At 35.7% G+C, this 13,018-nt stretch overlaps 2 protein-coding genes across 3 annotated transcripts in view; both read left to right on the top strand.

Moving 5' to 3' along the window:
- Nucleotides 1-1,179, top strand: part of LOC107681577 (acyl-CoA-binding domain-containing protein 7-like) — a 6,854-nt gene extending 5,675 nt beyond the window's left edge. Inside the window, 4 exon segments of the mRNA XM_016477889.1 lie at nt 399-474; nt 477-515; nt 618-680; nt 877-1,179. Of these exon segments, the coding sequence (XP_016333375.1) occupies nt 399-474; nt 477-515; nt 618-680; nt 877-950 (252 nt within the window). The 3' untranslated portion in view covers nt 951-1,179.
- A 986-nt stretch (nt 1,180-2,165) lies between these two features.
- LOC107681585 (peroxisomal carnitine O-octanoyltransferase-like) lies at nt 2,166-10,123 on the top strand. 2 transcript variants are annotated; one of them, XM_016477899.1, is made up of 17 exons: nt 2,166-2,291; nt 2,438-2,727; nt 4,057-4,181; nt 4,311-4,492; nt 4,661-4,785; nt 4,868-4,976; nt 5,728-5,821; nt 6,007-6,132; nt 6,248-6,349; nt 7,112-7,195; nt 7,277-7,384; nt 7,523-7,653; nt 7,738-7,861; nt 8,718-8,796; nt 8,885-8,978; nt 9,089-9,208; nt 9,573-10,123. In XM_016477899.1, the coding sequence occupies exons 2-17, from the start codon at nt 2,613-2,615 to the stop codon at nt 9,691-9,693; spliced, it is 1,839 nt and encodes a 612-aa protein (XP_016333385.1). In that variant the 5' UTR covers nt 2,166-2,291; nt 2,438-2,612; the 3' UTR covers nt 9,694-10,123. The 2 variants fall into 2 exon arrangements, with proteins under 2 accessions (XP_016333385.1, XP_016333384.1); XM_016477898.1 differs by having other exon boundaries at nt 2,594-2,727.
- The last annotated feature ends 2,895 nt before the right edge of the window (nt 10,124-13,018 follow it).

Below are 13,018 nucleotides of genomic sequence, written 5' to 3' on the forward strand. Positions count from 1 at the left end.
CCCCCCCCCCCCCCATATGATATTTGTTAAATAATTATTGTTTCATATATTTTAACACGATTACAAAGCTATTATAACATCTTAAATAACTAAAATAAATAAAATGTGTTTTTGAATTCTTGACGGAGTTGCATAATTCTGTAAAAAATACTTTTAAAAACTCGCACTGACGAGGGAAAGAAAACTGAAAGAAGATTGGATTGACCTGAATATTGAGTCCGACTCCGTCTGTTAGTTATAGTGCCCGCTCACTTTTGCCCTGGCCCACCCAAAAATAAAATTCTGCCTATGCCACTGGATCAGACTATGTGACGCTTTTTTCTTGCTGGAAGTGTAGAGCTTGATTATATTATTATAGGATCACAGAAAAAAAAAAGTCATGATGTCTATGGCTTTAGGCTGAATTTGAGCAGTATGCCGAGGATGTAAAGAAAGTGAAGACCAGACCTACAGACGAAGAGCTGCTGGATTTGTATGCCTCTACAAGCAAGCTATCGTTGGGGACATTAATATTGGTAATTGTTGTAGGCCAATATAAATCTTTTTTTTTTTGTAAACTATATGAGCTTGATGCTTAGATATAATAGTGCCAGTTCTGTATGTTCTGTTTTGTGCAGAGAAACCTGGAATCACAGAGTTGAAAAGGAAAGCCAAATGGGAGGCATGGAATTCAAGGAAAGGTAAGAAGAAGAAAAAACCATGTCATAGTTGTACTCTGCACAGCTTGCTCAGTAACCACACACTGCACTTGTTTGTATTTTTTAATGTAAATTGTATTCATCAGATTTATACTCCGCTACGGTTATACGAACCCCTTCCTTCAACTGTTTCTGATGATGGCTTGATTCATATAGTCCTCACTCTTTTCTCCAACAGGTATGTCAAATGAAGATGCCATGAATGCCTACATTTCCCTGGCCAAGGAAGCCATTGAAAAGTATGGAATGTGATGGGGGGCGGGGGAGATCTCCTTAGTTTTAAGTAGATATTAAAATTTAATTATGAAAAAGCTACAAGATTCGTTTTTTTCTTTCTTTTTATGTGATATAGATTAACAGATTAAAAGATAATTAACTTGGCTTCATAGAGATACCACCTGATTCTATCTCATTACAAGTCAGATGAGACCTAAAGATGTAAGCATATAATATTGTAATTGAATAAAGCTGTCAAATATCATGGTAAGGTTCTCCTGTTTATTTTATATATCCTAACACAATGTTAAATTCTGCAGGGCGTTTTCATATATTGCTTCATTAGTATTAGCTGAGTCCTCAGACTTGAGGACCAGTAATTGTGCCCTTACACACAAAGAGCTTCTTTGTCCTCTCAGTGTGCTCACTGAAGCATAGTCATCACAACAGCTCTTTGGATCGGATGCAGAATGCAAGACATGGAAACTTTGCCAAGGCCAGGCTTTGTACAGTGTTGCCAAATCAGGGAAAAATCAGCACTCAGGAACAGATGCCAGAAAACTCTTGAGTGAATCAATCAGGTGTAATTGTAACAAACCATTAATTTAAGTACCTGTTATTTAAATGACCTTTTTTCAAGTCAAAAGTTGTTTTGTTAAACACAGTATAAAATCCTTTTTATATATATCTTTAGGCTATATATAGTCAATGATGTGACTGTGACATGTTATTTTTGTCTGGATAATTTATTGTATTAAAATGTAGCCTACATTAAAGAAAGTAAATCAAACAAAATGGCTTAAAAGCATTTTAAGATAAACATATCAATTTATGTATTAAAGATTATTTATTTATTTACAAAATTCTTTATCACATATTTTGACTTTTTCATGAAAATTGTCGTTTTAAGTCAAATGGAGTTTTCCTAAGAAAAACTTCATGACATTCGTGACTCATGATATTTTAATGAATGAATGAATCTGTAAGTTTTAAAACGTTTTTTGAACATAATGATTTTGTTGTAATCCCACACATTTATTAAAGATTTAATAACAGCGCTTTTTGAGTTACTGGAAAATGCTCAAAAATGTCTGAAAACATTTATTTAGCCTAAATGAACACAGAATATTTAATTCATTCATTCATGATTCGCTGCTTACCGTCACGGTCCCGCAGAACCTTTATTTTGAAATCTGTTCAGGCAGGCAGCCATGTTGATCGAGTCATTGTTATTGTTTTTGACTTCACGTTCAGTAATTCGGGCAAAGGTAACGGGAGCGAGTCCCGATCTGGCGTTGAATGTGCCTGTCGAGGTTCTTCAGTAAAGTATCAAGACGTTTCTGTTTCTGCATTGCTACAGTCTCTTGTCTCACTGAGGTTAGTCACTTCGAAAATGTTTTTGTTTATATTATGTCTGTTCATCATGACCAGCATATGTTTTTATGCGTTTTGAATTTTGTATATGTATATGCCTAATGAAGTGATTTCAGTCATTTATTTATGCATTACTGCTTTAAATACAGAGTGAATCCTGCACTGAAAGTCACTGCGTCAAGTGCACGTCTCTAGGGGGAGTAAACCCAAACAGATTGTGCAGAAGTGTATTTGTAATCTCATATCATACGAATGGACATGCTGCCACTGAGTCTTTCTGGCTATTCGTCTGGTTTGATTGGCAGTTGAATCAGTCCAGTAATAATGGATAATCAGGTGTTCGAGTCCAGTGCGGAGCGGACATTTCAGTATCAGAGCAGCCTCCCTCCTCTACCTGTGCCCGATCTACACGACTCACTGGACAAATACCTGCATGCAGGTGAGAGGTCAACATAAGCCCTCGAGCACAAACCTGCATTCTGCTCACAATGTGTTACATGGGATAGAAATAAAATTTGCTTAAAGAAAAAAAAGAGTTGTTGATGGCTTTTACACGGAGTTGTTGACTATTAAAGTGCAGACTGCACTAAATTCATTTTTATTTTTATTTATTTCATTTTTAAATAGTAAATACAGGCACTGCCTGAGCTGTTTTAGTTTGTCCTTCTATTAAAAATCATTGAAATTAATCACACACACACACAGACACACAGGTTTGTTTTTGTGAAAAGTGGGGACATCCCATAGGCGTAATGGTTTTTATACTGTACAGACCGTATATTCTATTGCCCTACACCAACCCTACCCCTAAACCTACCCCTCACAGGAAACTTTGTGCTATTTCAGATTTTCAATACACTCCATTCTGTGTGATTTATAAGCGTTTTGAAAAGTGGGGACATGGGGTAAAGTCCTGAAAAGTCACCTTCTCCTTGTAATACCTATGTCATACCTTTGTCATTATACAAATTTATGTCCTCATTTGTCACAAAAACGCGCGCACACACACACACACACACACACACACAGGCACAACATGTTTAAGCTGGAGTACTAAAGTTACCTAAACTAAAATGAACATTAAATAAATAAAGCTGTATAGAAATATTGTAAAAAATAATAAAAAAGATGAAACCATTACTAAAATTTGAGTTTTTTAATGTAAAATTAGACTGAAAACAAAAATTATAAAAATAAAAGCTGATTTAAAATATAAAAAAAAAAAATACTATAACATAAATAATACTAAAATGACTCTGGTCTGTGTCAGTGTTCCATAAAAGGCATCTAATAAGACTGATCATAATATATAAAGTTTATATATTATGATATTTATGATTATTTATTTACTTTTATGGAACTTTAAATATTACATGTACAAATTATGGTAGTTTATATTATAAAATACCACAATTTGTACATGTAATATTTTATTACATGTAAGTTTATTGTTCATACATTAACATAACATTGTTGGTCAGATTTGTGAGCAACACAATGCCCCATTTTTAATCTAAAATATTGAACTGAATGATTTACTTGATAAAATTGTAGGTTGTTACATTGAATGAAATGTTAATATTAAAAAATAAATAAAAAAATGGTAACTTTGTGTTTCGCAACTTCTATTGGGTATTGTTAAACAATTAAATGTTTTTTACTTTTTTAAAACTTTTTTTCTCGGAAAAGACATTAAGTTTATTTTATAGGGCAATGAATAAAATACATGTGTTGGGAAACTGCGTTATTATTATTATTATTTTTCCAGTAAAACCTTTTGCATCTGAGGAGGAGTTTCTAGCCACAGAGGCTATTGTGAAACGCTTTGAGGAGGGCATCGGACAACAGCTACAACAGAAGCTTCTGAGGAGATCCAAGAGCAGGAGCAACTGGGTAATAGGCCTTTTTTTGTTTTTTTGCGCACCGCTCTGTTTGAGCCAGACTATGGAATCACTTAACTGCCATGTATTTTCGTATTTAGTTTATAGACTTTATTTGAACCTGGCATTTGTTCTTCTTCAGCTTGAAGACTGGTGGCTGGACACAGCATATCTAGAGGCACGCATCCCCTCTCAGCTGAATGTGAATTTTGGAGGTCCTACAGCCTGCGTGGAGCACTGCTGGCCTATATGTGATGGCACACAGCTGGAGAGGACCAGCTTGAATTTGTGGTTCACCCTCCAGTACTGGGACCTTATCCGCACGTAAGTGATCGTTTATGTGAACGAAGAGACAGCCGGTGTAGTAAATGTCTTTCAAAAGTGTCTAATTTCTGTTTATTTCTAATTGTGAATGGCCCTTTTTTTGTCTGCATTAGTAATATATTAACTGTGTAATATGGCTATTTGTTTGTATTTGCTGATACTCATTAGGGAGAGGCTTGCCATTCATAAAGCAGGAACTATGCCCTTTGACATGGATCAGTTCCGCATGCTCTTCTGCACCTGCAAAGTGCCTGGTGTCAATAAAGACACCATCCTCAACTTCTTCAAAACAGGTTAGGCATATGCATGCTTGTTTGTATGCATAAATGTGTCCATATGTTCCTTTATGCTGGATGTGTGATCACTGTGTTGTAGAGAGCGAAGGACCCTGCCCTTCTCACATGATAGTGATGTGTCGTGGGAGGGTCTTCACATTTGACGCTCTCTGTGATGGCCGTATCCTCACTCCCCCAGAGCTGTTGAGGTATAGTGCCAAGTGTCCTAGTTTTCAATGATTCAGCATATTGGTTTTATTGATCCAGTGAAATCTATATGTCTTTATTTTGTGTGATTATGCACAATCATTGTTCTAAGCTGTATTCTGAATGGAATACTAGAATACTACTTCCTGAATACTGCGGGGTATACACTGTTACTGTATACTGCCTACTATTATTCCAAACAATATTGTATGATAAATGTTCCACATAGTAGTATGCTACGTTATTGTCATCATGTTACGTGTTAAATTCTTCAAGTGGTGTCCATTCAACATGTCGGAAATTAAAATTATTCAAGTAAATTTTGCATTTTTATCCAAATGTACATTTTCAAAATTAATATTGTTTTCTACACTGATAATAAGGAATGTTTCTTGAGCACCAAATCAGCATTAGAATGATTTCTGGAGGATCATGTGACACTGAAGACTGGAGTAATGACTCCTGATAGCTTTGCCATCACGTGAATTAATTGCATTTAAAAATATATTATAAAAGAAAACAGACATTTTCAATTATTGTAATATTTCAAATTATTACTGTTTTTCTCTATTTTTGATCAAATAAATGCAGCCAAATTAATGAGCATAAGAGACTTCTTTCAAAGACATTAAAATGTCTTACTGACCCCAAACTTTTGCATGGTAGTGAACTATATGGAATGTGCACAGTATGCATGCTATATACTGCAGCAAAGCAGCACGCTATTCCACACATAGTCCTTGTTTTCTTTAGGCAGCTCACTTACATTAAAGAATGCTGTGATGGAGAGCCGGAGGGGGATGGAGTGAGCGCTCTCACCACTGAGGAAAGGACACGCTGGGCAAAGGTATGAGCCACGCCCTCCACGGAAGCACCACAACCAATCACAGTACAGTATGCAAATGAACTCATTCTACATTCTACAAAGGATGTGAAAATATTGTGAAAGACCTTCACTAGAGTTTCAACAACAGTTTATAAATCTTTGCTGAGGTTATCATGATGAGATTTTTCATGTGTCTGTCTCTTCAGGCTCGGGAGTATCTGATCTCCATTGATCCTGTGAATAAGACCATACTAGAGACTATTCAGAGCTCTTTATTTGTGCTCGCCCTGGACGATGCCAAGCCCTATTCCAGCCCTGAAAACTGCACACAGGTTGAACACAATACAGACACACTTGTACGAGGACAGTCATGAATGTCACTCAGATACTGTACTTGGTCCAGGTATGACATTTTCAGCCATTTTTACAATCTCTCTCTTTTGATAGTTGACCCACCTGGCATTAACTGGTGACCCCACGATCCGCTGGGGTGATAAATCTTACAATCTGATCTGCTTCTCTAATGGGACCTTCGCTTCTAACTGTGATGTAAATACAACCATTGATTATGGCAGCATTTTTAGAATTTGTGTATATTTTTTTACATACATTACTGTTCAAAAATGTGGGATTAATATGATTTCTAAAAAAAATTGTTTTATTCAGAAAGGATGCAGTAAATTGGTCAGAAGTGACTTTTACATTGTTACAAACTTTTCTATTTCAAATAAATGCTGATCTTTTGAACTTTCAATTCATCAAAGAATCCTGAAAATATGTATCATGCTTTCCACAAAAATATTAGGCAACTGTTTTCAACATGGATAATAATAGAAAATGTTTCTTGAGCAGCAAATCAGCATATTAGAATGGTTTCTGGGGTAATGGCTGCTTAAAATTCAGCTTTTTAATTTGTCAGATTTTAAATTTTAATAATAATTTAATTGTAATAATGTTTCAGAATCCTTACTGTATTTCTGTATTATATACTGTATTATTCCTACTGTATTTTGTATTTTTTGAGCATAAGAGACTTCAAAAACATTTAAAAAATCTTATCAACCCCTGAATAGTAATTATATCACACAGTGTGAACTGTGAAATGAAGTATAATTATGTCACACTCAGTGATTATGTGTGCATTCATTCCAAACATGACATTATTTTGATTAATGTGATCAGAAAACACGTTTTTAAGTCTTAATGTTACCAGTAGTTATTGCAGTCCATGTCTGTCAGTCATGATATAAATACATAAATGAATAATAATCACATTTTAATGTCATTATTGTCTATGTATTTGTTTTAAAGCATGCGCCATATGATGCCATGGTTTTGGTATCTAATGGATATTATGTAGATGAAAAATTGAGGGCCTGTGGTGGAGTGTGGAAGGTAAGACTGTGTTTATGTTTATTTGTGTATGTCATTTTATATGCGTGACTGTGCATGTTGTAATTATTATATGACTCCCAGGGTTCAAAGGTTGTGCGTGAGATGCCTGTGCCGGAGGAGCTGATATTCACCGTGGATGAGCGGGTGAGGAGAGACATCGCCCTGGCTAAAGAACAGTACAACAAAAGTGTAAGTAACACATATTGTTAGTGAGTCTTTGTTATGCAATCCCATAATGCATTAATACAAACACAATACGCTGTAATCAGACGTGGTTTTTAGTAAATATAATTAAAAGCACTCATCTCAAAGCGACTGTATCTACAGTCTCAGGACCTGCAGGTTGTCAGCTATGCCTTCACCTCCTTTGGAAAAGCAGCCATTAAGAAGAGAAAGCTTCACCCTGACACATTCGTACAGCTGGCTCTGCAGTTATCATACTACAGGCTACACGGAAAGTAAGTGTGTCAGATAACTGCCTGACTGAAAAATCAAAACACAGCCCTTGCTAAGTCTGGCATCTTTCTCTCTTTCATTCTCAGGCCTGGTAGTTGTTATGAGACCGCCACAACACGCCGTTTCTATCATGGCCGCACAGAGACCATGAGGCCCTGCACTGTGGAGGCTCAGCACTGGTGCAGAACCATGTTGAACCCTACAGCCACTGTGAGTGCCTTGTGTCTAATAAATAAAGTGTTAGTTCAGCCCGAAAATTAAAATGCTGTCATCATTTACTCATCCTCCAAACCTGTATGAACCATTCTCTTTCTTACGGTGAAAGAGTATCATAATTAGAGAATCATAAAGTTGTCCATATGGCTTGTGCTCTATATTACAGGAGCGTGAAGGTGTTTTGCAGCATTGTGGCAAAGATTTTCAGCAAATAACGGTTTAAATTTCAGTCTGGTGTTCACACAAAGCTATCATATGGTCGTATGGTATCTTTGGAATAGCTCACTATTTTTATTGTTTTTTTGGCTTTGTTTTTTAATGCTTGACAGCCCTCATCTCCATTCCCTTTCATTATTTGGAAAAGAGCGGCTAGGACATTTTGCTAATTTTTTTCCTTTTGTGTTTAATTTGTTTACTGTGGTTCATCTGCTAGTGATAATTAAATTAAAACACGTTTCAGAATTCCAGAAGTTTTAAGAGCTGAATGTTCTTTGGGGATCCTACTTTTTTTTTTAACCAATAAATGTACATGACATTTCCGGTCATTTATGATTTACTGGCTAATATTTGAAAATATTTTTACTCAAAATTTCTACCCGATTAAATCTATTAGAACTTGGAAATCACACTTTTAAAATCAGGACACCTCATAATATATCCAGGTTTTCCAAGAGCATGGGAATTAATCTTGATTTTTAGTTGTTTAGTGCATTTTTACTTTTTTTCCCCTCTTATTTTAAATAATTTTAAGTTGTTGGAAGTTTGCTGAGGCCCCAGGCTCCTGGTTGAGAAACACTGTTCTTGACATTTGGTTTGCTTTGATGGCTTTTTTGTTGTCTTTTTTATACAGACTGAAGAGAAAAGGCAAGCTTTAAATGCAGCCTTCAGAAAACATAACAAGCTGATGGCAGAGGCACAGGATGGAAAAGGTTTGTGTGTGTCAGTGTGATAATATTTACATTGTGTAATAGATAATATGGCAGGGACCAATGTTTGAATGATCTTTGCACATTTCAGGCTTTGACAGACACCTCCTGGGTTTGTACCTGATTGCCAAGGAGGAGGGTCTTTCTGTGCCTGAACTCTACACAGATTCGCTCTATACTAAGAGGTCTGGCCCAACACTTTAATTCCCATGGTTCATTGCCAGGGTATTGATTTGTGTGTACTGCTGTAAAGGCAGTTTACTGCAACCCCTCTAGTGTCGTTTTGTATTTACAGTGGAGGAGGGGGGAGTTTTGTGCTTTCCACTAGTCTGGTGGGCTACACCACTGTATTGGGAGCAGTTGCACCCATGGTGCCGCACGGATATGGGTTTTTCTACCGCATTCGTGATGACAGGTTGGTTCATATCAGTTTATGTCATTACAATTTTAGATATTACAATATATTTTAGAATTCTATGTACACTACCTAGTATGAAAATTCATAAAAATAAATGACATTTTAAAATATATTCAAATAGAAAAGTTATTTTAAATGTTAATATTTCACAATATTACTGTTTTTACTGTATTTTTGATCAAATTAAATGCAGCCTTAGTAAGCATAAGAGACTTATTTTAAAAACATTTAAAAATCTTTTAAAAAGTCTTATTCTAAATGTTTGACCAGTAATTTCTTCTGTCGTATTATTATCATTAATTGTAATATTAATCTAATTTAATTAAATTCTGTATTTAATTTATTCTTTATTCTCATCCAGAATCGTTGCATCCTGCACCGCTTGGAAGTCCAATCCAGAGACAGATGCTGAAACACTGTTTCACAACCTCTGCACCTCTTTACATGACATCATGCACATCACTACCCAGTCCCAGCTGTAAAGCAGAGCATTCTGGGAAGTATAACCTAGTCTAACCTCACTGCTAGTTATGCCGTTGAATTGTCTCAGACGTGACCTTGCCTTTAGACTGATCTACTATGCTGTGAATTTAAAATGGTTCATATGCTCCCTTGTTCGGTCATAGCTAGAATGAATAAAGTAGAATTCTGAAGAAATGTGGCATTTATTTGAGAAAGTTGCCAGACATTAAGATAAGGTGATTTTTAGAAATAATCCGGATTTAATACAGCAGGTGCTTTAAACTCTCATGTGCCTTCGGTTAGTCATCTCTGAATCATTTCAATCAGGAAATCCTCCTCTGAGGTAAGGCATGATTTTTAACCTACAGTTTTTGCTACATTAGCAGTCTTGCTTCCTGTTAAAGGGATAGTTCACCCAAAAATGAAAATTTGATGTTTATCTGCTTACCCCCAGGGCATCCAAGATGTAGGTGACTTTGTTTCTTCAGTAGAACACAAACGGAGATTTTTAACTGAAACCGTTGCAGTCTGTCAGTCCTATAATGTCAGTGGATGGGAATGCAGCTCGTGACGATACATTGATGTGTAAAGACACAAAACGATCGGTCTGTGCAAGAAACTGAACAGTATTTATATCGTTTTTACCTCTGATTTTCACCGCAATGTCTTGTTTGTGTGTTTTTTTGACTCTCAAAGCCGTGATTCCCATCCACTGACATTATAAAACTGATAGACTGCAACAGTTTTGAGTTAAAAATCTTTGTTTGTGTTCTACTGAAGAAACAAAGTCACCTACATCTTGGATGCCCTGGGGGTAAGCAGATAAACATCAAATTTTCATTTTTGGGTGAACTATCCCTTTAACTGTAGACCTGTGAAACTGTATAATGTCACAGGATGCTCATGCATCATAAGTCCACTAGAGAGAGACATTAACAAAATGGTTTTAAGATGAACTTTGTTTTCTAGTGACATGTGGGCAGTAAACAGCCATCAAGAGTGGAAGTCCATCTTGACCTGTTATTCACCTCTTAAACACATACATAATAGAAATACTGTTAATGCACAAATCAATGCAACAGCGCAAGTATAATGCAGATATATAATTCCTCTTTATTTTCTGAATTTGAAGATTTTCTTATCATGTGGCTTTTCAAACTTCAAGGCTTAATGCACTAGAGCCTAATCTTTTTGCACCAATAGGATATAAATTTATGTTTTTATATTGTAGATATACATGCTTATGTAAAAAATGTTTTACTGTTTGTTACCAATGGTAGGTTTAATTTGCACTGCTTTCCTAGTTATTGGGAAACACTGAATAAATGTTCCTGAAAGTTGTCATTTTGATTGGTTCTGATATTACAGGCTGCTTCCTTCATCATAGGACCTTAAACCTTTTCCACCTGTTAGTTTGAATGGCAAATTTTGTAATACATGCATATAAATTTGAACGTGAATTGCCCACAAGTTGGCTTGTTGCCATTACCTGCAAAAGATATTGCAAACATTGCCACTGAGTATTCATATGGTGTGAATAATACATGTATTTGTGTAAGAATTTTATTTGTCCAACTTGCTTTATCACTTATGTCCTTAAACATGCCTGATTGTTTTCAATTATTGCATTCTTGAGACTAGCGTCTCTGATATGTGCATTGATTGTAAATGTATTACAGTAGCAAATGAAGTGATTACAGCTCACAAAAATAAATGTTTATTTAAAGTTGCAGTGCGTAAATTTTTTTGGTTAAAAATTATCCGAAATCAATATTTGAGCAAGTACATAACCAGCCAGTGTTCTAAACTATCGCCTTCCTTTAGCCCGATTCACAACGGTAAGCTTATAATAATGTTTTCTAATTTGAGTGGTACGGGTAGGTTTTCGTGAGAAATTCAAGCATGGCACTGCATCATTACGTCACGTCTGTATACATAAAGAAGTTGTCCCGGCTACTAGGCTATCCCATGTGAGGATCCTGCAGGTGGCGGATCATTTATAGCCTTTTCTCACAGCAGCCTGAATAATTAAATGTATCATTTTAATGGCGGATTGTAATATAAAGGATTATGTGTTTATGAAACACATGTGAATTAAATTAAATTATATTCCAGTTATAAATGTGCTTCTGATTACAGATAGCCTGGGATTACAAAGATTTGTATTTTAAAGAAAACCAGTTCGAAGGGAGCATAATTTGCTTTTTGGGTTAAAATCATTTCTGAAATTATTGCTAAAACACATTTCTTGAAACCATCACTCATTTTCTCAAAACCTTAAACACAAATCCAAATACTCAAACTAAATTCACGAAACCTCTGACTCACTTGCACTCAAAATCAAACCGTGCTCTCAGATCACACACACGAGTCAATAAAATAAACACTACAGAGAAAAATGGAGAACACAGCATCCAGAACATTACAGAAAAAAGTATATTGTATTGAGTAATCTATTTTGAAATTCTGTAAAAAAGTATAGTAATTGCAACCGAGTAAGAATATATTGTATAGGCCTACATGTACTGCAAGAATAGTATTGTGCTGAATATTGAATAGTACTGAATGTATATATTCAGCACATGGATACTGCAAAAATACTGCAGTCCAACTGCAAAGGCCAAAATGGTCAAATAAAACTCTAAATGAATAGCATGTTACAGTACACTCAAATACTGTAAGTTGTGGAATTGTAAAACCAGGGTCAATGAGAGATTCATTCTGTCTCAGCATCATGTCTTTGTGCTTGAGTCCGGCCTGAAGACTTTGTCCACATCACAAGTAATGTAGTCTTTTTAGCTAGACAAAGAGAAAAAACCCTCTGGTCTGACAGATCCAGCCTTGATAACACTCTCTAAACCTTACTCTTTCTCTCCTCATCCTCTACTTCTTACATGTACTCTTCCTCCTCTCCTTCTCAGATTGTTTGCATCTATTGTCCGTATCATCATTCATTCATCATTCACCTGTGCCACTTATGCACTCTGAACTGGCTCATATGTTGTACAGTTGGTTTGATCACATCATTAGAAACAAGTGTGAACAATTTTGAATCGTTGTGTGTAAACGATGACAACTGTGCTTTAGTTGTATTTAACTTTTGCCGCTTGTTTTTAGCATTTTGCAGCACAAATGCATCACAGTGTGATAAGTGTTTAAGTGAATGAGAATGTGTTTAGAGTTTTGCAAAAATAGTGCATGAGATTTGCAAATAGAGCCTAACTGCCTGAACGTGTTTAAGGCTTAGCAGAAAGAGTGCTTTATTCGACAAATTGGTTTAAGCTAGTGAGAATTTGGTTCAGAGATTGGGGTTTAGTGTTTTAGCAATTCAGAAAAACTGTAATA

Source organism: Sinocyclocheilus anshuiensis, unplaced genomic scaffold (assembly GCF_001515605.1).
Source record: "Sinocyclocheilus anshuiensis isolate Anshui unplaced genomic scaffold, SAMN03320099.WGS_v1.1 scaffold2178, whole genome shotgun sequence".
Taxonomy (NCBI): Eukaryota; Metazoa; Chordata; class Actinopteri; order Cypriniformes; family Cyprinidae; genus Sinocyclocheilus; species Sinocyclocheilus anshuiensis.

What these genes read in the sequence shown, in the direction of transcription:
- LOC107681585 (XM_016477899.1), top strand. Translation starts at nt 2,613, where the DNA reads ATGGATAATCAGGTGTTCGAGTCCAGTGCGGAGCGGACATTTCAGTAT. An exon ending in CCTCAACTTCTTCAAAACAG is followed by an intron (nt 4,786 to 4,867) that starts GTTAGGCATATG and finishes ACTGTGTTGTAG; the next exon opens with AGAGCGAAGGACCCTGCCCT. An exon ending in TACCGCATTCGTGATGACAG is followed by an intron (nt 9,209 to 9,572) that starts GTTGGTTCATAT and finishes ATTCTCATCCAG; the next exon opens with AATCGTTGCATCCTGCACCG.